This window comes from Vitis vinifera, chromosome 7 (assembly GCF_030704535.1).
Source record: "Vitis vinifera cultivar Pinot Noir 40024 chromosome 7, ASM3070453v1".
Lineage (NCBI taxonomy): Eukaryota > Viridiplantae > Streptophyta > Magnoliopsida > Vitales > Vitaceae > Vitis > Vitis vinifera.
The window spans coordinates 545,611-570,998 of NC_081811.1; the positions used below are offsets into that span (position 1 = coordinate 545,611).

The following is a 25,388-nucleotide window of genomic DNA, read 5'->3' on the forward strand; positions in this document are numbered from 1 at the left end:
TTTTCAATTGTGAATATGATTGATTAAAATTCCAGAAGATTTAAAGAGCCAAATAAAGGTAGGAGCAACATACAACCAGAACACAAAATAAATTCCACAGTACACAGTACATGCTACAAAAAAAAGCCCATTGAGATTCTTCATAATCATCTCTGACCCAAAAAAGGAACAAAAAAAAGAAGAAAAAAAAAAAGAAATAAAGAAACCATAACTATACAAAGAAATATATTGATGATACCAAATCCGACATCAGCAACATGAGCTAGAAAGGCATGAAATCATCACCAGCCATAAGATTTACATGCATTCTAGCATCTTGATCACGAAAAGACTCCATTCTTGAGTCCAGTATTGCCAGTTGAGATTTCACCCATGATGGATTGTACCTGCCTTCAACCCACAATGCTTCCCCAGTATCTTTGTGCTTGAAATCAGGATATTTTGGGTTTTTCTGCAAATCACACAACAAGATTGACTTAAAGTTCAAGGGATAAAGCATCACATTTTTTATAACAATATGATCATGCAACTGGAATGGAATCATATTTCAAGTCCACATATAGTGCTTGTCCAGAGAACTTCAATAGAGTATTTCAATCCAGTTAGTTCAGGTTCATCATCGACTATGATCCATGCCAAAAATATAACATAGAAAAATGTAATTCATCCATATTTTTAATTTCTAAGTTACCTGTCATATTTTCCATGGAGTCATGCAATTTATTGTATAGGCACTGCAAATTCCTAGTTTGGATGGTGGATCTGAACCTCAATGCATGAAAGGCAAAGCCAGCACTAGGCACAAGGCCACAAGAACATTGCCCCCATATAAGGATATTTATACAAATGAACACATTTACATCAAATCTAAGCCTATTGCCCAAGAAGATACACAGTAGTGACATAATATACACATATCTTCCAAATTTATGAAAGAACTGAAAAACCTACCTTGGTTTTCCTGTTATCCCACCAATCTACAGGATTAGCAAAGAAGGCTTGCCACAGTTCTTCGATGGACCCTGTACTATTGGTAGCAGGACTTCCAAGCTTTCTACCTGAAAAGGTAGTAGTATTAATAAGTAAATAAATAGAAAATGGAACCAAAGTCCTGCTCCTACAAGACTATGATCTGTTACAAAAATGAATTGCCTGCAGCTAAGGAATTAGACTCGTCCGCTGATGAGAAGCTTCTCTCAACAAAATTCAGTTGCTGAACAACCACCTGCAGGAATCTGAGATAATCATAACCTATTTGGAAAAAAGTCATACGCACATAGAATAGTAAAAATGTACAGTTATAAATCACAAGACCTTGTAGTATGTCTGCTGTTTTCCCTCATCATTTTCAACTGTATCTGAAACTAACCGACCAGAAACATAGATTTGTTGGCCTTTCTCAACATGTTGAGAAGCAACATGTGCCAGCTCATCCCAGAATGTCAAATTGATCCTTAAAAAAGGTAAAAATAAGACAAGAACAAGAAATCACCTGTCACTTTTGCGAGATGTTTAAAACCTCAAAATAGCATTCGTATTTCATGAAACAACCAAGGATGAAATGTAATGTGTCTCGGTATCAAATTTATCTGACCTCCACTTTTCAAGATACAGAAGCATAGCAAAATCATTTCGCTTCCCAATCTTTACATTCCACACCAAGGATAAAATGTAATGTCTCTATAATAGTGTGTTGTCGATGGGATTAGTAAGTAGTTGGTTATTTGAGTCTCATTCAGAATTTGAAAATTTTTTTATTAGAAATTTCTCCTTAGAAGAAGTTTCTATATTTCTAAATTTTTTATTTCCATTTTTTTTTTTTAAGTTTTTACTTGAGCCCTTTTTAGAATTTGGATTGACTTCTTTATTAGAAGCTTTTATTATAAGAAATGTCTATAAAGTTTTAAGTTTCTAATTTTAAAAAGAAATTTTTTAATTCCATTATTTGGAAGATTCTAGAATTTTAGGAAAGAAAAGAAGAGTTCTAATAAATTACTGCATAGGTTAGATTTTTTTTTTTTTAATGATTTTATCTAGTTTTTAAGTTCTTTTAAAACCTTTGAATAATGCTAATTGCTGTAAAACGATATTAATGATGAATAATGCCCCTTTTTTTTTTCCGCAAACTTTGCAATTTCTAGTGGTGACACTTCATTGTTTCTCTTCCTTGTGAAACTGCTAGAAAGGCCTTAGTGAGACTTCAAGTCATCCTATCTTTTCGTTGTTATCTTTTTAGACTTTTACTTTCTTTTTCTGTTGTCATAATTTTAGTTCCTCCTTCTCTTTAAATGATGCAAGGGAAAAAATGGGAAAGAAATGACAAAGAAAAGAGTAAAAACTCTTCTTGGAATAAAATTCAGGATAGAGATTCAAATGATATGTTTTATTGAATAAATAATGAATGAATAATTGTCTACCATCATGGGTATTTATAAAGTTAATCTTATGTTTTCCTCTTAGGAATAATTTAATTGTGTTAGATTTATATAATAGACCATGTCTTTGTCATATAACCATAGTCTTTACCAATAGAATGTAACAAGCATCCATAGGCACAACATTACATCAAGCTTCATCATTACTAGCAACCACTACAGTCAACTTCACTAAACAATGGGAAGCAACCAAAACCTTCTTCTCCTTTCAAAACTATGCTATTTGTAAAGGGTAGGATGCCTTTTAATGGACTACTGCAACTTTTCAACAACCTCTTTTAAAACAATATTCTCGCTACTAATCTATCAAGAGTAACATTGCATACTTACCACTATGAACGACAAGTATGCATCAAGGATTCCCCTTGCACTAGAAGAATATCCATTTCTTCTTCATCATATCATCATATGTTGGCTCCAGTAGGCAGTACCTCCTCTTCTTCATCTTCATACTGCGTGAGGTTTACTCGCCATTGTGCACAAGCACAAGAAGTGTGTCCTTTCTCTCCACAAGTGAAACAATAAATTTGTGACATGTTGTCCAATTTTGAAGAGCTTGCAGCAAGGGCATTTTACAATTTGAGCTTATGTATTTTTTTTTCCCTGTTCTACCCCTATCAACATGGATATTGATATCAGCAGTCTAACTAGTTAATCTTTTGCTCATTCTTTTAAGCTGTTTGATCACTCCAAACACCTAGGCCAACAATTATGTTCAAGTGTGACACACCATTAAGGCACTTAGATACAGTTTTCTCGCACCAAAGCACCATGCCTTCCTTTTGGCCATTAAGGCATATTGTCGAGCATCTTTGAGGTTGAACAAACGCATCACCCCCATTTTATCTCTAATTATGCACTCAAGCCTACGAGGTAAAGAGACATCATTTATTACCTTACTCTTATTTAAACTAACCTGAACAGAAAGATTATCAAACTCAGAGGTATATTCCACAATTGACATATCCCTTTAGCTTAAGGAGCATAACTTCTCATACAACTTCATAGTATAATAATCCACCAGTAAAGATTGCTTCTTGGTTTTTGTTTTCATGTCTTCCCATGTACTGATTGTTAGTTTGCCTTGTCAACTACATTGCTCTTCAACTCTTTGCTACCATCGAAGTGCAGTACCCTTCAACTTAAGCATTAACAAACAAAATTTTTCTTTCATTAGCCATAGGTTTCCACTTGAAGTGTTTCCCCAAACTTGTTTCCCAATTAAGATAATCTTAGGCATGCATCTTCCTAAAAAAAATTAACGACTTCACTTCTTATTCCTCCTTTGTTCAAATCAAATGTTGAAATGTTGAATCAATTTATATTCTAACTGACTTCACTCTATGCTATCTCTTTGTTTAGCATAGTAAAGGGGGTTTTCTTCTATTTCAAAAGTTTCATCCTCGTGATTACCTTCTAGTATGTCCAAGGAGTTACGGTTGCCTTCCAAACACTCTATATGGGCTTTCCACTATTTATATTAGTTCGTGACAAATCCTCAATCACTTCTGTCATCTCAACATCTTTATTTGCTGGTCCTAGTTTTCTCTTCTACCATGGCCAATCATGATACAGATTTTGTGCTCTGATCCCAATTTGATGCAGCAAAAAAATAAAAAAAGTGACAAACAAAGGAGTACAAACTTTTCTTGGAATAAAATTCAAGAGAGAAATATTTTAAATAACACCTTTTATCATATGATGATATGAATAATGGTCTAAAATCCTAGGTATATCCTAATTATAACTGAACAATTTCTAACAGGAAAACATAAAATAGAAACCTAAATAAAGTATAAAACTAATACAATAAAAGTCCAATTAGAATAGAAAACGTAAATATATGGAAACCTAATCCAAGTAATTCTTAATGATTAAACAATTCTATCTTTAAGGTACTGAGGTGATTTAACCTTTACATACTTCATGAGTGCTCCTGCATCATTAAACCTAAACTAGTGAATTCCTAGTTCATCTAGTGTAACAACCACCCTAGGGTTGTCCTCCATGTTGTTCTATAAGCAAACTTCATTGTAAATATTCATGCAACAGGAAAGTTTTCTTGTGAACTTATAGATATAAAGAAGCAGGTAACTAACTTGGATTAAACATTCTTGTGAGGAAAAAGTCTTTAATAACCATATGCAACATATATCTCACACTTACCCATATCCCAAATTAGCATGTTCAACACATTCCCAAATCCACAGCTGTTTCATGATGTGGCCGACACCAACACTTTACACATTCTTAAGTATTTATATGATGGTGGTTATGAGGAAAGCCAATTTGGCTTGTTTCTTTTGAAGATCTTTACCTGCAACGTCTAAAATCATGCTGGCTCATGGTTGTGCAAACTCATTTTAAAATCATTAGCAGTCACCATACAAGGTGATGACACAATGATGACATTGTGGTGTGTTGGGGGTTGCAGTGCAGTTTGGCAGGTTTGGTGGAAGTGCAGTGATGCTGGTCTTGAGATAATACCAAAAACATATTAAAAAGAATGTGATGTCGGTGTTGATAAAACAACTCTAGAACGTTAACTTAATAATAATACAGATGAGTAAGCATGTGGGCAAGGAGAAATTTCCCTGATTAATGTAAGAGAGAAATGAAACTGTAAAATATGGAAATTTTGAAATACAGGATTCATCCCTGCTCCATCCTTAGCAAATTTCATGAAAGCATTGGCATTGTCTGTTATTAGGAAGCTAATTTCCTAGCACCTCTAACCCCACAGCATTCATCTATCACGTTAGAGAAACACCCATAATTGATAGACCAACTCACACCAATTCATTTCTACTATCTGAAACTACATTTCTCACATAATCTCATTGACAAAATCAATCAAACTAATAATCCACTCATTTCACTATTTATCACTACCATCCAAACTCCCAATGCTTGTTAATCCCGCAAAACTGTTGCCCTTTTCTAACAAAACACCACAAGTAGACAAGGAAATAGGGCTTTTTGGGCGATTTAACAAAATAGTTCAAAATAAACAAGAAAATACATAGAGATACGAAAAAATGGATCACCAGGTGGTGTCGGAGGCGGATTTCCTGACGGCGAGACGAGTCCAGGCCAGGACCTTACCGGAGCTGAGATGCTTAATCTCAACCGGAGCTCCGACGATGCCGATGAGGCTGACGGAGTTGCAGAGCTCCTTCTTCCACGGCACCTCTGAGGGTCTAGGGTATGATACAGCCTGGTTGTGGTGGTCATTGTTGTAGTTGCAGATGATAGAGCATCTCAACTGGGTCTTGGGTTGTGGCAGAGAAGAGAAGAAGGGGTTTGGGCATGGCGACAAAAAGAGGGTTTGGGTTTTGAAGAGAGGGGTTTTGGGAACACAGTTGAGGATACTTGTTCTTCCTACCGTTTGGTTCAACATGACTGCCCTCCTCCCTCGCCTTCTTCTCTCAGATATTTATCTCTCGGCGCCAAAAACAAGAAGGAAATCTTTTCTGAGGCTCTTCTTTATCAAGTAATATTGCCTTTAAAACCTAACGCTCTAAAATTTTGAATTACTTTTTGTTTCTCTATTTTCTTTTTCTTTTTTTTTTCCCTTCAAATATTTTAAAATATAAATATATGATATTTTCTTAAACGGTAAACAGAGAGTTTAAGAAAATTATAAAATAAGGTAAAGTATCATAAAAGTTCGATGAAAAATGGAGAGAAAAATCAAAATAAATTTAAAAATGATAAATTATTTTTATATACTATTATAAATTCTTTTAACTTATTTAACTCTTTTATATAGAAATTATATAATTTAAAAATATATAAGTTGTTAATCATTTTAGTTATATTTAACATTTTTCATCTTTTTTTATAGTCAAACTAAATATGAAAAAATTGATTTTTTAGGTTATACTTAATTTTCAAAACATATCAAATAAATAAAAAATATTAAAGAAAATAAACTTTTTATATTTTGTTGTCTCGTGGAAAATACTAAAGAAAAGAGAGCATTCTAAGTGTAATTATAACGTCTTGATGTAGGCTATATTTGGTATATGGAAATATAGGAGTGAAAATGGGAAAGAAAAAAAAAATAAAGAGAAAAAGTAGAAAAAAATTTAATGAAAAGTAAAAAATAAATTTAAAAAATTTAAATTATTTTATATGTTATTTTAAATTTAGTTCACTTATTTTCATTTTTTATGTAAATATTAAATAATTTTAAAATACATACATTTCTATTTAATTTTAATTATATTTTATTTTATTTTTTTATTTTTCATGTTAGAACAAAACATGATAAAAATGTTTTTCTTAATATTTTTTCTTTTTTAGTATTTTATGATAATCAAATGTAACTTTAAAAAAAATTATTCTTCAACTAGTAATAACATATCTAATGTTATGTTTGATTTTAAAAAAGTAATAGGAAAGGAAAAAAATATTAAAAAACAAACAATTTTCAAATAGTAAATATATATATATATATATAATTAAAATTATTAAAAAAATTATATAGTTTAAAATTATTTAACCTTAATACAAAGAGCTAAATAAGTTAAAAAATAAATTAAATTATTATATAATAATAATTTATTAACTTTAAATCTATTTTTTATTTTTCTTCTATTTTTTTCCCTCTGTATTTTTTTTTCAAATTTATCGATAACCAAACATAGCCTAAAATATTACATAGAAGATTATTTTTTTCTTTTTTATTTTTATTTTTTTACATTTTATACTATTTTTATTTTTAATTTTTTTGGATGTAAATGGACGCTTAAAAAGAAAGATTGGTGCAATATATTGGCATGCAAATGATTAAAGGGAGAATTATGTTTTGGGGGTAGATGAGCCCCCAAATTAACAAAAGGTCCATATAACTCTTCAAATTAAGCCCAAGACCCAATGAAAGTATGGAAATTGAGTTGAAGAATATCATCTTTCAGTATTTCCAAAAATGCCCTTTGTTGATTTTGAGAAAAAAATTAATATTTTTGAAAAATACTTTTATTTAATTTAATATTTTTAAAAAATACTTTTATGTAATTTAATATTTTTTACAATACTTTTATTTAATTTAATATTTTTTTAAAATAAATTTATTTAATTTAATATTTTTTTAAAATAAATTTATTTAATTTAATTTTTTTTAAATAATTTAATTTAATTTAATTTTTTTGAAAAAAAAATTTTAATTTAATATTTTTGAAAAAAAAATTATTTAATTTAATATTTTTGAAAACTACTTTTATTTAATTTAGTATTTTTGAAAAAAAAATTATTGAAAAAAAATTATTTAACTTAATTTTATAAAATATTTTATATATGTTATTAAAGAGTATATTTGTCCATTACTATTTCATATCCTTCAACTTAATTTGAAGAGTTATATGGACCTTTTATTAATTTGGGTCCATCTACCTTCAAAGATAATTCTCCCATGATTAAATTCATCGAGGGATTTAAATGGGCCAAGGGCCAGCCCTGGCCCACAACCTATTTAGCCCAGATACGAAGCTGGGTGGATTCGTCAAGAAGCCCAAAAACTGACATAAGATCTCCACACTCCTCACGCACGCCGTTTCTCTCTCTTCCCCCAAATCTCTTCTCGGTTCATCCAAAAATGCTCGCTCGTCTCGCCACCAAACGCCTCCTTGAGGTTCGCCAGATTTTCCGTCAAAATCATCAGGTTTTCTTCTTAGCTACTCTCATTTTCTTTCTGTACAATCACTCCCCGATTTCCTTAATTGACTACGGTTTTTCTTTTCTGCATTTTGTTTTCTCCGCCAGACTTCTCGATCCTTCTCCACTGCCCTAAACTACGTGAGTTCGATACATTGATTCTACTGATCGCATTTGATTTTCGATTATTATTTCTGTTTTTTATTTAGTGTGTTGGTGAAATTGGTCTTTTCAGCATCTTGATTCTCCGGATAACAACCCTAACATTCCTTGGGAGTTCAATGATGCTAACAAGGGAAAAGTGAGTAATGCTCAGATTTTTGAATCTCTGAATAATTGTGATTCATGTTATGGTATTCGATACTTACATTGAAGTGATCTTTGATATTTACATATACTTTTGCTGATAGTTTGGGAAATCGAACACATTTCTATTGCAAGAATGAAGGATAAAGCAATATATAAGCAATTTCATGATTAAGCCTCAAACTATTCGGATTCATTTATAAGTTTTGTATGTATGCAATCATTGGAGGCTGGTGATTAGATGATATAATTTTTAGGGTAATGCGTCCGTCATGGCATTAATTTTCATTACAAAATCCACAAAATTAATTTTTTAGACTACTGTTTACCAAGCTTCTATTAGTCAAGAATTAACTACCTATTCACCAAACTGTGGGAAGTGAAACCATAAGGAGTCTTCTAACCTTTTTCTTAGAAAGATATTAGATCATTTCTCTTTGAATGTGAAGCAAGTAGCATAAAGGAAAAAGAAGAAAATGTTGAAATTATGAAAGCAAAAGGGAAAAAAATGGATGGAATTTGGAAATACGTGGTAAGAGTCATCTTGAGCTTTGTAAATTCTATGTTCCATGGGGGAATATCCTTTAGTAGAAGAGGCAAAAGAAAACAGCAGGGAGTGTTAAAAATCATATTTTAATCTTTGAAGTATGTTGAATGATAGTTATGATATAGGTGTATATCTTGATGATGGTACAAGTTTTGGGACCCTTTGCAGGGTATTAGGAGAACTACCATGCATGTGAGAAAATGCTCCCTGACCTTCGCAATTTCCGAGAACCTGAGGAGGTTTATGGGAGGTGCAATGCTATTTGTATAGTTGATATCAGTGCTTGATGACATGTTCCATTCATAGCTCCTCCACTGTGTACAAAACAATGTTCTAAAATTAAAACACAATTTTCAAATAGATTTTTAAAAATTTGTTCTGAAGTTAGGGTGATTTTTAAGAATATATTTAAGGTATTTTTAGGTTTTTCTTATAGAGTGTTTTGAGGAATACAAATAACAGGTCTTAAACTTTTGCTTTGTACATAAATGCACAGTGTTTTTAAGAAGAATAGGCTAAGAAAACTGTTTTTCATATTTGAGTGTACGGTCATAATTTTGTTCCGAAAAACATTTGAGAATTGTCTGTAAGAATTGTTCTTAAAAACTATTTTTTTTTTTTTGAAATTTTATTGAAAATTTGCTAAATAGACCCTATTATTAAATATCCTTGCTTGTGTTTCTAGTTTTTTGAGTAAAGAAACCAGGTGCATCACTTAAAGCCCATGACAACGCAAGGAGAGGTCAATTGCAGGGAACCATTTATGTGTTTAGGCATTGCCACTGCATATTGCATTTTGATCACCTAGGCATCACCAACAATTCCAGCAGCAACACCTTTTCTTGGGGGGCCAAATCAACTTGTTACCTTAAGCATTTTATTAGGCGATAAAAATACCAAATATTTCCACAAAATGGCCAATGCTAGGGCAAGGAGGAACTTCCTGTCTAAAATTAAAGTGAATGGGGTGAATCTCTCTTCCTTGGAAGATATAAAAGAAGGTGTTTGTAGAGCCTACCAGTCCCTCCTCTTAGATTCTGGGGATTGGAGGCCTAGTATCAATGGCCTTAACTTCAAGGAGCTGGGAGAAGGCTTGGCCAGCAGCCTAGAAGTTATGTTTTCTGAGGAAGAAATTTTTGCAACCCTAAGCAGCTTCTGTGGTGACAAAGCCCCAGGCCCGGACGGCTTCACAATGGCCTTCTGGTTGTTTTGTTGGGACGTTGTTAAATCAGAGATTTTGGGTCTCTTTAGAGAGTTCTACCTCCATGGGACCTTCCAAAGAAGCTTAAACTTCACGTTCCTCTTGCTCATTCCTAAGGAGGGGACCGATGACCTAAGAGATTTTAGACCAATCAGCCTGGTAGGGAGTGTGTACAAATTGCTTGCCAAAGTCCTTGCCAATAGACTAAAATCAGTGATGGGGGAGGTGATTTCTGATTCTCAACATGCTTTCGTCCATGGGAGACAGATTCTGGTTGTTGTTCTTATTGCTAACAATGCCCTTGATTCTAGATTGAAAGACAACATCTCGGGCCTCCTGCTCAAGATGGACATTGAGAAGGCTTTTGACCATGTCAATTGGGACTTTCTCATGGATGTGATGTCTAAGATGGGATTTGGGCATAGATGGATTAATCGGATGAAATGGTGCTGCTCTACGGCTACCTTCTCGATCCTCATCAATGGAAGCCCTTCGGGCTTCTTTCGTAGCTCTAAGGGATTGAGACAGGGTGACCCTCTATCCCCTTATCTTTTCCTTTTTGCCATGGAAGTTCTTAGCCAATTGTTGTCTTGTGCAAGAAATGAGGGCTTTATTTTTGGTTTCAGAGTGGGAGGAAGAGGAAGAGAGGGGCTGTTCGTGTCCCATCTCTTGTTTGCCGATGACACCTTAATTTTCTGTGACGCCAACGTAGATCAATTACAATATCTTAGCTGGACCTTCATGTGGTTTGAGGCAATTTTAGGATTAAAAGTCAATCTGAGCAAAACGAAGGCCATCCTAGTGGGGGAAGGCATTCTTATGGAGACTCTTGCGTCGGTCTTGTGATGTAAGATAGGGAGTTTACCTACCTCCTACTTGGGTCTTCCCCTTGGAGCCCCTTACAAATCCACTAGGGTGCTAGTGGGATGCAGTGGAAGAAAGATTTAGGAAAAGGTTGTTTCTTTGGAAAAGGCAATACCTCTCCAAAGGTGGTCGTCTTACCTTGCTAAAAAGCACCCTCTCTAGCCTTCTAACCTACTTCCTTTCTCTCTTTGTGATCCCCAAGAGGTTGTGTGCAAGGCTTGAAAAGATCCAAAGGGATTTCTTATGGGGCAGTGGAGCCTTAGAGAATAAACCTCACTTGGTAAGTTGGAAGGCTATTTGTGCAGCTAAAAAGGAAGGAGGCTTGGGCATTTGCAGTCTAGCTACTTTTAACAAGGCCCTTCTTGGGAAGTGGTTGTGGAGATTTGCTAATGAGAATGAGTCCCTATGGAAGCAAATTATCTCTAGCAAGTATGACCTTCAAGAGGGAGGATGGTGCTCCAAAGGTGTAAGAGACCGTTATGGGTTGGGGGCTTGGAAGGCCATTAGAAATGGTTGGGAGAACTTTCGTTCTCATTCCCGCTTCATCATAGGGGATGGCACTAGAGTGAAGTTTTGGAAGGACTTGTGGTGTGGAAATCAATCTTTGGAAGAAGCTTTCCTCATCTTGTTTAATCTCTCCGTCAACAAAGAAGGCTGGGTTGCTGAGGCTTGGGAGGAAGACGGAGTTGGGGGTAGCTGGGGGCTTCATTTTAATAGACACCTTAATGATTGGGAGGTGGGAGAAGTAGAAAGCTTATTAAGCAAGTTTCATCATTTGACCATTAGAAGAGGTGTGGATGACTTGCTCTTGTGGAAAGAGAACAAGAATGGGACATTTTCTGTCAAGTCCTTTTATAGCTTACTCTCAAGGGGCAAAGAGCCCCCCTTCCCGGCTAGAACTATTTGGACGCCTTGGGTTCCAATTAGGGCTAGCTTCTTTAGGTGGGAGGTGGCTTGGAGCAGGCTGCTCACCACTGACCGCCTGAGGAGATTTGGTTGGAGCATCCCTAACAGGTGTTTTTTGTGTAAATATGAGGAGGAAACCACAGATCACCTTCTTCTGTTTTGCGAGAAAGCCAGAATGTTATGGCTTTTGATCTTCTCCCTTTTTGGGGTGCAATGGGTGATGCACTCCTCGATGAAAAGAAACCTCCTGGGTTGGCATGGATCTTTTGTGGACAAGAAAAGGGAGAAAGCTTGGAGAGCTGCCCCCCTCTACCTGATGTGGACAATAGGAGGGTCTTCGATGATATTGAGAGGAACGATCAAGATATTAAATCCATTTTTTTGTACACTTTTGTGAATTGGGCTAGGGTGTATATAGAGGAACACACTTTGTCTTTGATAGATTTCGTAGACTGGCTAGCCACCAAGTAAGGGTCAGGATTGTTTGTCCCTTTGCTTTTTGCTTCTTTGTATTTGGTATACTCCGTGTATACCCTTTCTCTAGCCTTTTGGCTCTTAATGAATTTACTTTACCTATAAAAAAAAAATGGGGTATCATGGCCACAGTTGAACTGAAGCTAGTTAGGGTCTTACTCTATCTACTTGGGCCTGTAGCCAACTGGAGTGTGAACCAACTCTAACCATTTGGAGCTGAACCAGGCCTAGATGAGTTCTTCCCATGGGAATAGGCAAGAATTTTGGTCTCATCCAATAAGTTACACATTGTAATTTTTTTACTTAAAATAAATTATGACATTTTTAGATGGAAAGTGCTACTTCAAGAGTTGTTTCACTGCATCATGACATATCACATTAATATTTTGAATAAGTTATACTAAATGGATGCAGAAAGAAGGTAAAATGGTTCTAGAAACTTCCCTCCTTTAGAAAAGCATGTACCTTATGATATAATACAGTATCTTGATGATGAAAAGTGCATTTTTCTAGTGGTGTTATGAACACAACTTTCTGCACTCTCAAATTTGAATACATATCTTGAATTCATGATAGGATTCATTCAACCACATACATATATGCATGGTCTTCATATCTACATACATACATATATTTATATATTTAATGTATTAAGGTATTGTTTGGCAGATGTAACAGTCTTAACTTTTGGGTTTTGACTACCTTGCATAGGTTAAGGAGATACTATCTCACTATCCATCCAATTACAAGCAGTCTGCAGTAATTCCTCTGCTAGATCTTGCACAGCAGCAGCATGGAGGATGGCTCCCTGTTTCAGCAATGGATGCAGTATGTTTTCATGCACAACAATTCCTAACATGCATTGATTTGTCTACATATGTCAATGTTTATGAATAAACCAATGTCTGAGAGACTTTTCTCCATCTGTTAAAGTGCTACCACACATCAGCGACACTTGCCTCATTGTCATGGCAACATCCCACAAGCTCTTGCACCTATTGAAAAACTTAAAAAAATAAATAAATAACACACACACATTCCACAAGCTCTTGCCTTAATTGAGACAAATAATTTTCATAGAGATGATTGCTAGTGTTATCTCCATTGCTTGTCGTGTGGTAGTTGACTATGTCTAGCCACATTAAGTTTATTCTCATTGCCACTGTTGAAGATGAAAGAAAACTTCATGTAGCTTAATAAAATATATTAAACCTTCAGGAATATTGAAGAGGCTTTGCAAATTGTTGAAATTTGACTACAACCCTTCTTTGATTTCCTTATTGCAGAAAAATAGATCCTTTTTTTCTTTCGAAACCCTTGCTTCCTGATGTTCTAGTAATTATTTGTAATGGCTTCCTGACAAGCAGGATCCTACCCTAATGTAACCTCCAAATCAGAAGATAAGTATCTTGTGTGTCCTTTGAATAATTACCAACAATCTAATGCTTTATAGACAATGTTCTAAGCTTCAACAGAAAATGTTTTCTTGTACTCATGATTGCCACAACAATCTTTAAGTAAATTTCCTTTCTCTATTTATTGATGAGTTTAGTTGACTTGCTGAATATTTAAGAAAGAGCAGTTGAATGCTAAACACTTGTGATCCCTGAGTGTATGAATCCCCTATTAGTTTCACCACTAATCATAGTACAGTGATCTCATGTGTCCTTTGAAGAGTTATCAACAATGTAAATTGCCGATGCTTGGAGTTCCATAAAAATGCTCTCAAATTTTTATGTATAGCCTTTGAAGATAAACTTTTCTATATCCATTGAAGAATACAGTATACCCATCACCTGCTTCTTTGGATATACGAGGAAGTCCAGGCACATACTCTCTCCTATTTACATAAATTGCAGCTGTGTAATCCAATCTATAATGTATCGCCCAGGTGGCCAAGGTTGTAGAGGTTGCTCCCATCCGTGTATATGAAGTTGCAACATTTTATTCGATGTTCAACCGAGCAAAGGTTAGGAAATTTATTCTGTTTTCATTTTTTCCTTGGCTTCAAAATTTCGTGTCTAAGTTTTAGTATAAATGCAGGCTTCATGGTTTATATGCGAGTTAACTTTTACCTGCTTGAACTGCTCTTCCATGGGTTTTGCAGGTGGGTAAGTACCACCTATTGGTATGCGGCACGACACCTTGTATGATACGTGGTTCGCGAGAAATAGAAGATGCCTTGCTAAAACACTTAGGAGTGAAGCGCAATGGTTAGTTTTAGTTAACAGTGTCATGTTTTTCTCTAGTTTTTCATATTACAATACCCTTTTACAGGCTTTTAGAATCTGAACTTAGAGTTCAAATAATGAGCCACTATTAATTTCTGGTGTGCAGAAGTGACAAAGGATGGCTTGTTTTCTGTCGGTGAAATGGAATGCATGGTTAGTCTTTTCCTTGCCTGCTTAGCTGTCTGCACCTTCATTGCTTACCTGCTTGAGGAGATTGTATTATGGTAGCAAGTAAAACGGAATTGGATCATTTATTGGTGTTTCAATGGACGCCTATAGAACAGAGGTTAAGGCAATAATGAGCGTATCTAGGAAACAGCTAAAGTCCAATCTCAAAAGAACAAAAATTTTGGACAGAAGTGCGTATAAGTACCACACCACTGGTGTGGTCTACCTGTTTTTTCTTGTTTGTGTCGATACACTTGAGCTTGGGCATGTGGATTCCCCGTGAGACCATAAGGCATCAAACCATTGTCCTCATGGGAATCTAAAGGCACTGGGTCCCATAAGATCATATTTACCATTTTGATCCGATTAAGTGGGATCCAACGCCAACTCATCTTCAGTGATGAATGCATGGTATGATGTTATTAACTTGTTGGTTTCTCCAGGGATGTTGTGTAAATGCTCCTATGATCACAGTGGCAGACTATTCAACTGGATCTGAAGGATATACCTACAACTACTATGTAAGTTCACTATAACCCCTCTTGCTTCTTTCCACTTTGTGATACTTCTTCACTCAAATGGTTGAAAGTTTCTGGAGTTTTACGTGTTCCCTTTGCTAAACTCAGGAAGACGTCACTCCAAAACGTGTCGTTGAGATAGTTGAGATGTTGAGAAGGGGGGAGAAACCACCAGTAAGTGAAAATGGGCAACGAACATTGACATTTCTGCCTTGGTTTGATGGTCCTATATCTACACTTTTTTTATTTGCTGTTTTGCATTTCAGCATGGCACACAAAACCCTCAGCGGACAAGGTGTGGCCCAGAAGGAGGGAATACCACTTTGTTAGGCGAGCCAAAGGCGCCTCCATGCAGGGATCTCGATGCATGCTAAATCTTGAATCTGTCAAATATTGTCTCCAATAATGTAAAACCTTCCATGCTGATGGTCTTCCCCCGGTTGTAAGCTGCTCTTGACCGTCTCCGTATTCTTTTTTTAATGCATTACTCTACCAGTCTGATGTCTGGTGGATATCTCTGTTTGGTTTAATTACGAGTTCTTACTTTCATTTTGTATGGAATGACCGGATAAACACTCTGCTTCGTGAACCATGGTGAACACAGAAATAGTTCATCTTATTTTAGAATATACCTGAGAACCAAGTTGGATTCTTAGTGCGAGTCTTCAATAATAATCCATGGGCTATTTGCAAATATTGGAGAAGAAACAATTTTATCTCTTACATTGAGTTTCCAAAAATTTGGCAGGCCATGCTTTCATATTCTTTTCTCCATGGGAGTCAAGTTTTAGATGGTGTTTGTTTTTTTGGTTTTTTGTTGAAAGCAATTTAGTTTTAGAATTTAGGTTGTTTGTTTTTCTATTTTTTCATGACTTATTATAAATTTTTTATTAAATAGAAAAAACCAAAATATGTAACTTTTTTTAAATAGAAAAAATAACATATTGATTTTTTTTACTTTTTAATACTTAATAGAAATAAAATACTATAAAAACAAACAACCTAATATTTAACACTATTAAATATTAAGGTTTTATTTAAAATTAAGTAAAAAAACAAACACAAATTACTATTTCTGATACAAATGTTTACTACAAATTCTGGGGTCAGCAGTAACTAGCAAGTTCCAAAGTTGGTGATCGAACCGCTGAATAGGGCTGATTCTAATTGTATCAACAAATCAAGAATGACGGATGGATTACGTACTGCTGAATGTCCGTTTACACAAGTTTTTTATTTTTTAATTTCTAATTTTATTTTATTTTATTTTTTAGTGTACGGTGATTGGTCACCAAAAGGCAAGATGCCGGTTTTGAGATTATATTTTCAAGGACATAAAAGAGAGACAACTACTTTTGCACACCATAAATAAAAGAAATCACCGATCATAAACTGTTTACTTCTGCATGGCTAAATCTCTTTTATTTGGGTCTAAGCCCTTTTTTTTTCCTTGAAGGGAATTTATAAAATTCTTTGTACTTTTACGTTGGTTCAAAAGCTCTTTTTATTTTTATTTTTTTGGAAAAAGCTCTTCTATTTTTTCTATTAAAATTTTTGGTCAGAAATTTTTAGACGTACTCAATTTGTTTAATTTTAATCACGTGAGATTACTTTTAAAAAAGGTTAGTTATTAAATAGAGATATTTAGCAAGATTATTTTAATTTATCTTCTTTTTCCTTTTCTTCTTTTTTTTTTTAGAAAAAGGCATTTGCCAACCTTGTAGAATATTCATAAAAAAATTATGTGGGGTTGGCCGACCCAAGACTTATCAAAAAAAAAAATTATGTGGGGTTGGCCTACCCAAGACTAAGACTAAACTTTTGGCCCTAAAAATCTCATCGAATCTCTCGTTTCATACGTTCAATTCGTTCACCCATTGGAGGAACACAAAAAGGCAAGTCAGTGCCATAAAGACGTTGCCTACAATCTGAACTTCCCAAACAACCACCACCACTACCACCAAACCCAGTCACAATAATCCCTCCTTTCTTTTGCCCTCTCTCCAATGATGATGATGCATCGATGCAGAAGAATTTGGGAAATAAGTCAAAAATACTTTTGTAAACACACCCCACTCACCCCTTAACGGACCAAGTTCAGCACTATCAATTTCCCTTGGACTTTAAAACCCTACTTTTTCAACCAACCAACCATCATCCCCTTCCTATATCTTCCCACAATCTGCATTTCATTCGCTCTCAAGATACATTACAATTTCATAAACATATTAAAAACATTAACAATCTACCTATCTATCCATCTATCCCTTTTACAAGGTCCCACCACCCACTACCAAAATATTTTGAGTCTTTGAGACCACACCCCCCACTACAAAAGTGCTTTCCTCATCCACCACTACTCCCCCCACTGGCTGATACAAAAAGGAAGACCACATCAATCTATTGGAGCTTTGAAAATTCTCCCTTTTACTCCAACTCAAACAAGACGTTAAGGGTGTGATATGCATTTTTTTTTTTTAAGAGCATAACATCAAACCCTGTTTTGACAAAGCTGATATAAAGGTAACAAAAAAAAAGTTGGGGACTATGGCATCTGACTTCGATTGCAATTAAGAGGGAGTGACTGGCTATGCGATTATGTTGTGGGGCCAATGGCGCATTTAGAGAAAATTTGGACGGGGTAATGAGATGTGTTACCTTTTTTTTTTTTTTTGGGAGTGGGGAGAGGTTTTACGATGGGGGATTTGTCTGGGGCTTGATCAGTGGAGTTGTGTCCGGCTGCTGAGAGTGGTAAATGGCTGAAGCGAGAGAGATGGGCATGATGCAGAGTGCCTTGGACTGAAGGAACTGCATTGCAGCCCCAACATTCTCTTCCATGAGCTTAGCAACTTGTCGTTCTGTACCGTCGTTTGACCATTTCTCCCATGCCGGTTCATTTCTTCCCCCTTCACTTGCTTCTTCCTTAAAAAAAGCAGAAAAAAGAAAGAAACCTACAATTAAAGACATGGGGAGAATTAAATGGCAAGTTTATATATCTTCTTGTTGTTGATTACCTCGACTGATGCTAATGGAATGTCTGTTACAAGTGGTGCAACTGCACCAGCTCCGCCCAATCTACTCATGCTCAAGACCTGGTTAATGAACAGAATATCAGTAATCGGGAAAAAAATGAAGTTGAAGATTTCCGAAAAATGAGAATGGGAACAAGTTTAGGTAGTCCCTATTCCCTGTTTTTTGACTAAGGAAATACACCCTATCAAGCAAATGGTCCACAACCTTTACTGGATGGCATAAACATGATTCCTTCAAGTGTGTTATTGACTTCTACATGTTGGGTGTTCCCTCGTCAAAATCTGAGAGTGCTCAATTCAACTGTCTATGATGATGGGATACAACCTCAAGTCCTATGTTTTCTTATTACAACCGCACTATTTAAGATTCCACAATAGCAGATTGGGGATGGAAATTCCAAATGAAAAGGACACATCTCATGCTTGAGTTTATAATGAGCGCTTTTTGAATTGAAGAAATCTAAACGATAAAGCACTCAAAGAAAATTTGACTGTTTGTAACCACAATTTAGGTATTGATATCCATCATTAGAATGGGAAACTTATGAATCATAGTTTCCTGGAAACGAAATAGAAATAATTGTTTGAACGGAAAGAAGTTGGTCTGAGATAGGGAACACATGGAAAGCCTGGTAATTTTTAGAAACTTGGCACAAAATGGTGATGATAATGAAAATGAAAACTCATGGGGTGAATTACCAATTTCCAAAATGGAAACTATTTAAAGCTTTATATTGTTGGAATGCTAAATTAAATGAACAATGTTTACATAGCCTACCTGACTCCTAGAGACTTAAACATATTTTTGGATTGATTATGGTAAAACAACTAGATAATTTAAAAACCAATAAATAAATAAAATTCAATTCTAACTTCAGAAGAATGGTTGTGTCACTTTACCTTTACTTGGAGCCTTAGGAATTTCACATAATCCACAATTTCATCAAGCATTGCAGCTCTATCCGTCTACACAAACAAGGACAACAGATCAGTATCATGGGATGCCAAGTTCGACATTATTTTCTGTATTTTGCATGAGCATGAATGTACAGCTATAATTCTTAAATATAAAGGTGAGATTAGGCAGTCTATAACATTGTAATCACTATGGCCATGCTACTTAATTGCATCCGCTGTGTAGAGAATTTCCAATTGCCAGATTCAGAATTGGAGCAGTGAGTAAACTAGTAGTTCTTCCTAACAAATGTCATTAACACACAGTCATGGTGACCAGCCTTATTTGATCTCAATCACAAAATTTTAAGATTGTTACAAAGAAGCTACAAAGATAATGCTCTGGCTATGGATACTTGAGATGTAGGCACACATTGAAAAGCCAATTTTGTTTATGTTTGGTGTTTCCAGCAATGTTGCAAATTTTGTACTTTTAAGCACTGGAAACCACTACAATCTTATTCAGCTGTTTCTCTTCTTGTTCGGAACAGATAATACCACAATCTTGGGTTGCTCATAGTCCTTGATCCAACAAATATGAGATTTGCATGTCGACAAAAAAAATATGTAACAAGATGAGAAGAAGATAAGTCAAGATGATTTGGAATAAAACTAGGGTATTTTTGTGTCTGAAAATTTTAAGACATCATTGTTTGTTGAACTTAAAAAATTATGGTTAGTTAAGGAAAGAAGAAGCAGCTGGAACAAACACACTCAAGGAACTTAAAAGTTAGGAATTGCTGCAATAAGAATTCTTGAAGTTTAGCTCACTAAGACAGGGGGACATAATTGCAAAGTTTCTAAAATCTATCAACATAGAGGGCTTAGGATTTCTTGAAATTCAGCCCCAACATGACAAGGGGCATAATTTCAAAGTCTCTAAAATTCATCATCAAATGAGGATTGTAGGAAAAAAAATTGAATCAATTTGCAACAACATATCAGGATATAGCCGACAGAATGGTATGGGACTAGCAAGAGAGAGCTCAGCACTAAGTAACAAATTGTCATGTACCTGTTACCAGTATCAACCAGATGTAAATACGTATCAATCCAACAGCTGATTTTAATTATCTGCTCAGCTTAACTTTCAACATCTTAAATCACAATTCTAGGGAATCATTAAAACAAGTAAATGTAGTTAAGCCTTTCTTCACTGATTCTTTTAATATTCAAGACAGAATGACACAGGTGGCAAAATTGCAAAAAACAATTCAGATAGTGAAATCCCAGTCAGTAAGAAAGCCTATAATAATGAAAGTGATAAATAGGAGCCTCAGAGTTCTTTCCTATGTTTCAATGGTCCTGGCTACGATATTACTGTTTTTGCATGTACATCAGATGGCAACTGGTTCAATTCTCTATAGCTAATGCAACGACCATCTCAACTAGGCGGGAGGTGTCAATGCATACTCCATGTTCCAACAGCCTAATTTTCAGTGAAGAAAGACCTGATTATAAACTTGATAATCGCTTCTTTTCCTTGTTTCTGCTGTTTATGATTTGTTACAGTAACTTGAATTGGTTTGAAATGCTAGGGCCAATATGAAAATCGTTTTGAAGTGCTAAGAACCTCAATTTTTTTTCATTATTAAGTTAATCAAGAATTTTACCATTAACCTAAGAAAGGATTTTACTCTAACTTGAGAAGGGACAAATCTAGGCTCTATTTGACTTTTATCTTCTTTATTGTTGTTGTTGTTGTAGTTATTTGCAGAAATGAGAATAATTTCCCTCATCTTCTCCTGGTGATAAAGTTCGAGTGGTCAAAGTAGAATTTTTTCTTTTTTATAGATGATCAAGTAGATGAAAAACACATTTACTTCAACTGAGGTAAACAGAAAAACCAACAAAGTGGAAATAGTGTTATAGAATGACAATATCGAGGAGGCACTGACCTTGTTGACACTAGGAACTAGTTCCTGCAGTGCTCTAATTCTCTCTGCTATTCTTTCTCTGCGTAACTGTAACAAAGGAGATGGACAACGATTATGCAATAAGAAATAGAGAGGGAACAACAAACTTTGAAAAGAAAGAGAAGGAGACATAAACACATGGCTTCAATGTGCATCAACACACTAGTTATTCTTACTATCACAATTCTCAGCCAGGTCTTGGCATCCAATTCATAATTAATGGCATCAGGTATACAGGAGCTTATTCCAAAGAAAGAAGTGCTCTTTCTGTAATGCATCAACTTAAGATCCATGGTTTAGCCATATTTGAGCAAATCCATTTCTGTACTAAATTTTATCAAATAAACAGGAATGAGCTTATTATTATTGTTATCTTTTTTGTTGTTGGATGATTCTCTCAAATTGAGCACCAATTTTTGTAGAGAATTATGCCTACCAAAATTTTTTGTTGAGAATTATAAACAAAAGCCCAATTTGTCATACACAAAGGGAAGAATGAAGAAAAAGAGTTGCAGCAGTTGATAATCATTCCATTTTTTATATGACCAGAATTTTAGCAATATTTTCAGCATATCATTAGCACTGATTACAAACACAAATACACACAAGAAACCACTGAAAGAGCCTTGTAAAAATAGTTTCTTTGATATTCTTTCACAAGGCAACACCTTCTTTCATGCACATATGATGTAGAGGACCTTTGTTCATTCCCCAACTTTCAAGTGACAGTCTACAAACTACAGACACATATTTTTGCTTCGTTTGATATGGGGCCACAACATCTTTGTGTATTTCTAGTATTATACTCCATATCTGTCTATTGGAGGCTGTCATGAAACTTCAAAATTCTCATTATGTCTCTATGTTCTTACAATACTTTATGCCTTTTTGTTCCCTTATGTATATTATGTCAAGCTTACCCGCTCAGCAATGCTGTGTGGATCTGTGGCCTGTCCACGTCTCGCCCGCACCCTTGGGCGAATTGCAGGAGGATGTGGTGCTGCAGCAACGGTAGCCTGCATTGGTTGACCATGGAAAGCCTACAACAGGATGGTAATTTCATTCCCAATGGAACAGTACAAGGAAAAGGAGAAATGTTTGAACAGTAAATGGAAATGCTTTTAAGAAGTAATGACAACAGCACCATCTAAACCAACAGACACCAGAAATTACTTTAAAATAAAAGAACAGAACGCCAAAATACAGCTTCTGGAATCTGTTGCAACATCATTTTGAAGCTTTGGAGGATAACTTCATCATTATAAATGAAAATTAATAGAAATAAAAGAGCACCAAACATTTTTTTTTTATATTGGTAAAACGCAGAGATCTAAGAGGGAAGTGATTATGAATGCTGAAGCAACTAATTAAATGCATGACATCTCTCCCATAAACGCAAAAAAGAAATATATAAATAAAAGACAAATATATCCCCACTTCACCCAAGTTAAAATTTCAGATTAAATGCACAACACTAAATATCTCTTCACTTCCCTCGAATTACAATTCTCCCACCCCCCAAACCACTCCTCAAAAGATCTCTTTTACATACCCCAGAAACTTCAGAATTCTATATAAATATGGTGTCCTTCAATATATGTTTGAACCTCAGTTGATCCTTATTTTCTAAGATCAATATTTACTTATTTATTCACAAGACAGCAAATAGCGGCAATCAACTGGGTTTCATTTGTTCTGAAGGAAAAAAGAAAACCAGGCAAAGAAATATGAAAATGATGTTGAATGGAGCATTGATACCATTAAAGAATTTAGACAAAGTGTAATAATGGAGACAGAGATGAAAATTTCACATACAATTTCCAGTTCAAAGAACAAAAAAAGGCAAATTTCTTTGCAAGTACAAGATTGCTGAAAAGACAACAAAATTCTGAAGTCCGGTTATCCAAATGCCAAAGAGGTACATAAACTGTTTCCAGTTAAAGCGGATGACTAGGTGCCAGTATCGACAGGTCAAACAGGTGTTGGTTCAGTTGAAAAAATTATCTCACAGGCGAACTTTTCGCACATGTTGTTTAAAGTGAAATGTCTTTGATTTCAACAGGAACCAAGATGCCAGCTTAAATTTTCTAACACTATCAAGGAGAAAAAATTTCCACTAAAATTTTTGCCATGAAATTGAACGTATTATGTTAAGTTCTTTGAATTATTTAAAAAACGCCCAAATTCAAGAAACTGCATGAGCAAGGTGTGTCCAAATGCAAGAGCTGATTACTCTGAAAGTAAAAAATCAAATAAAATAATTCCAATAAGTTATAAATTCCTCTACAATGGAAAAGAAAAACCGCTGAAATGAACACTTCAGCAGTACCACATGGAAGGTGACAAAAACACAACATGAAAATATTGGAAAAGAAACAACTAACAATTTACAAGGATATATATAACAGATTCGTAATTTCATTTTTCCTCCATTTTCTCAGCAACCAAACAAAAGCTAGAGAAAGAAAAACTTACATTTTTCACGGTAGAAGCTCTACCATCAATAACCTCCTCACGAAAGCGCTTGCCACTGCCAGACGCGTCTTCGGGCTTCAGAAAGCTGCTCTTTCCCTGCTCCAACCTCAACCCTAACGGAAACATGGTTCCCTGGTACCCGCCGGCGATGTGGCCAGAGCCTTCGCCGGAGCCGAGCTGAAGCACCATAGGAGCGGCCAAATTCACGTCATTAGCAGCCAAATTAGGGTCAGCTGCGGGGTAGGTGGGAATTCCGAGGATTTGCTCGAGAAAATCGTCCGCTGGAGCTTCCGAGGGATTGCTCGCCATCACTCAAACTCGGACGAGCCGGAACTGTACGGAAGGCGGGTTAGGGTTTCGGAGATGGAAGAGATGGCCTTGGTTGGAGTGAAGTCTCAGCTCTCGGCCTCTCAGCTTCCGTTGAGAAGGAAGAGACTCAGGAGTCAGCTCATTCCGTCGTGCCCCTTATATAGGTTGTACTCTATCCAAAGAGCCCTTATTTTCAAGGAAATTACGACTCTACCTGCAGTGACTCCAAAGTTCCAAACGACGTCGGTTTGCTTCTTGTGCTCGCTACCTCCATGGGTGATGGGTGAGAAAATGATTGGCCCAGGCTTACGTTCAAGCCAAGCCCAATACAACCTCTCCTCAGTGTTTGGCTCTTATAATTTTTGGGGGAAAGTTGAAGAAAAAGAAATAGAGTTAAAAACTTGTTTTAAAAAAAATAAATAAAGGAAAATAAAATATATTTAAATTGATAAATTATTTTTACATATTTTTAAATTTATTTTATTTATTTATTTTGTTTATATAAAAATGAAATATTTCCAAATTGCATATGTTTCTAATTGATTTAATCATATTTGATTTTATTTGGTATTTTTCAATATAAATCAAATATGAAAAATTCTTTTTTTTTTTTTGTCATGTTTCGATATTAAATTTTTTTAAAGAAAAGTAATGAAAAAGAAAAATAAAATAAATATGAATAAATTTAAAATCAATAAATTATTTTATATATTATTTCAAACTTATTTCACTTATTTCTTTTTTTATTTTTTATAAAAAAATAAATAAATATATAATTAATTTTAAATATATTTAATATTTTATATAATAAAATTAAACATTATAAAATCAATTTTCTTTTACCTTAATGCTTTTCGAAACCTCACATGATTTAACTTGTTTTATAATTCATATTATTTTGGAATTGTAGATAATATAAATACTTTGACAGAAAATTCTAATTTTATCACAATGTCTTTATCAAAAATAGAATAAACTTGAATTTTAAAATAAAATTTTATTTTAAAAATAATTAAAATTTATTTTAAAAATTTTCAAGAGGGTTGAACAATAAAGTAAGTCTAGATTTTTGTGAATTCCTCAAATTTGATAAATGATTATTTTCCCTTTATAATTAATATTCTCCTTTTTTTTATTAATATTTGATAATCAATTATGATAAAATGATTATTAATACAAATAATTTTAATTAATTTCCAAAAATGAAAACTAAAGTTTTTTTAAATAAGAAAAGAGTTTAAATTTTTATTATTATTTTTTCCATTTCTATACCCATCTTAGATTTACTTTTATTTTAATTTTTCCTTTCCTTTTTGTTTCGTATTATTTACATCCACGACGGTATCATGCATATTTGTAAAAGAAATCCTAGGTGAGAAAGATGTCTAAAAACA

General features: G+C 34.6%; 3 protein-coding genes across 3 annotated transcripts; 1 reads left to right on the forward strand and 2 right to left on the reverse strand.

Annotated features, from left to right (window-relative positions):
- Nucleotides 1-5,966, reverse strand: LOC100242562 (protein OSB2, chloroplastic). The gene is made up of 5 exons (XM_010653628.3): nt 5,483-5,966; nt 1,315-1,453; nt 1,153-1,225; nt 952-1,058; nt 1-451 (listed from the first exon to the last, which is right to left on the reverse strand). The coding sequence occupies exons 1-5, from the start codon at nt 5,833-5,835 to the stop codon at nt 263-265; spliced, it is 861 nt and encodes a 286-aa protein (XP_010651930.1). The 5' UTR covers nt 5,836-5,966; the 3' UTR covers nt 1-262.
- Nucleotides 5,967-7,957: 1,991 nt separating this feature from the next.
- LOC100242595 (NADH dehydrogenase [ubiquinone] flavoprotein 2, mitochondrial) lies at nt 7,958-16,002 on the forward strand. Its single transcript, XM_002281619.5, has 10 exons — nt 7,958-8,100; nt 8,202-8,234; nt 8,329-8,394; nt 13,103-13,219; nt 14,283-14,360; nt 14,499-14,604; nt 14,729-14,775; nt 15,234-15,311; nt 15,417-15,482; nt 15,575-16,002. Exons 1-10 carry the CDS (start codon nt 8,035-8,037, stop codon nt 15,680-15,682), a joined length of 765 nt encoding a protein of 254 aa, XP_002281655.1. The 5' UTR covers nt 7,958-8,034; the 3' UTR covers nt 15,683-16,002.
- A 1,476-nt stretch (nt 16,003-17,478) lies between these two features.
- Nucleotides 17,479-24,135, reverse strand: LOC100247732 (transcription factor UNE12). The gene is made up of 6 exons (XM_002281590.5): nt 23,686-24,135; nt 22,131-22,250; nt 21,193-21,258; nt 19,241-19,306; nt 18,323-18,400; nt 17,479-18,230 (listed from the first exon to the last, which is right to left on the reverse strand). The coding sequence occupies exons 1-6, from the start codon at nt 23,992-23,994 to the stop codon at nt 18,000-18,002; spliced, it is 870 nt and encodes a 289-aa protein (XP_002281626.1). The 5' UTR covers nt 23,995-24,135; the 3' UTR covers nt 17,479-17,999.
- Nucleotides 24,136-25,388: the final 1,253 nt, after the last annotated feature.

Excerpts from the sequence above, each read along its gene's own strand:
- LOC100242595 (XM_002281619.5), top strand. The coding sequence starts at position 8,035 with ATGCTCGCTCGTCTCGCCACCAAACGCCTCCTTGAGGTTCGCCAGATT. Across the intron at positions 8,235-8,328 it reads TCTCCACTGCCCTAAACTAC|CATCTTGATTCTCCGGATAA; the intron begins GTGAGTTCGATA and ends TGGTCTTTTCAG. Across the intron at positions 15,312-15,416 it reads GATATACCTACAACTACTAT|GAAGACGTCACTCCAAAACG; the intron begins GTAAGTTCACTA and ends TGCTAAACTCAG.
- LOC100247732 (XM_002281590.5), bottom strand. The coding sequence starts at position 23,994 with ATGGCGAGCAATCCCTCGGAAGCTCCAGCGGACGATTTTCTCGAGCAA. Across the intron at positions 19,307-21,192 it reads TAGTTCCTAGTGTCAACAAG|ACGGATAGAGCTGCAATGCT; the intron begins GTCAGTGCCTCC and ends TTGTTTGTGTAG. Across the intron at positions 18,231-18,322 it reads TTCCATTAGCATCAGTCGAG|GAAGAAGCAAGTGAAGGGGG; the intron begins GTAATCAACAAC and ends GCTTTTTTTAAG.
- LOC100242562 (XM_010653628.3), bottom strand. The coding sequence starts at position 5,835 with ATGTTGAACCAAACGGTAGGAAGAACAAGTATCCTCAACTGTGTTCCC. Across the intron at positions 1,454-5,482 it reads TCCGCCTCCGACACCACCTG|GATCAATTTGACATTCTGGG; the intron begins GTGATCCATTTT and ends ACCTTTTTTAAG. Across the intron at positions 452-951 it reads GGGATAACAGGAAAACCAAG|AAAAACCCAAAATATCCTGA; the intron begins GTAGGTTTTTCA and ends TGTGATTTGCAG.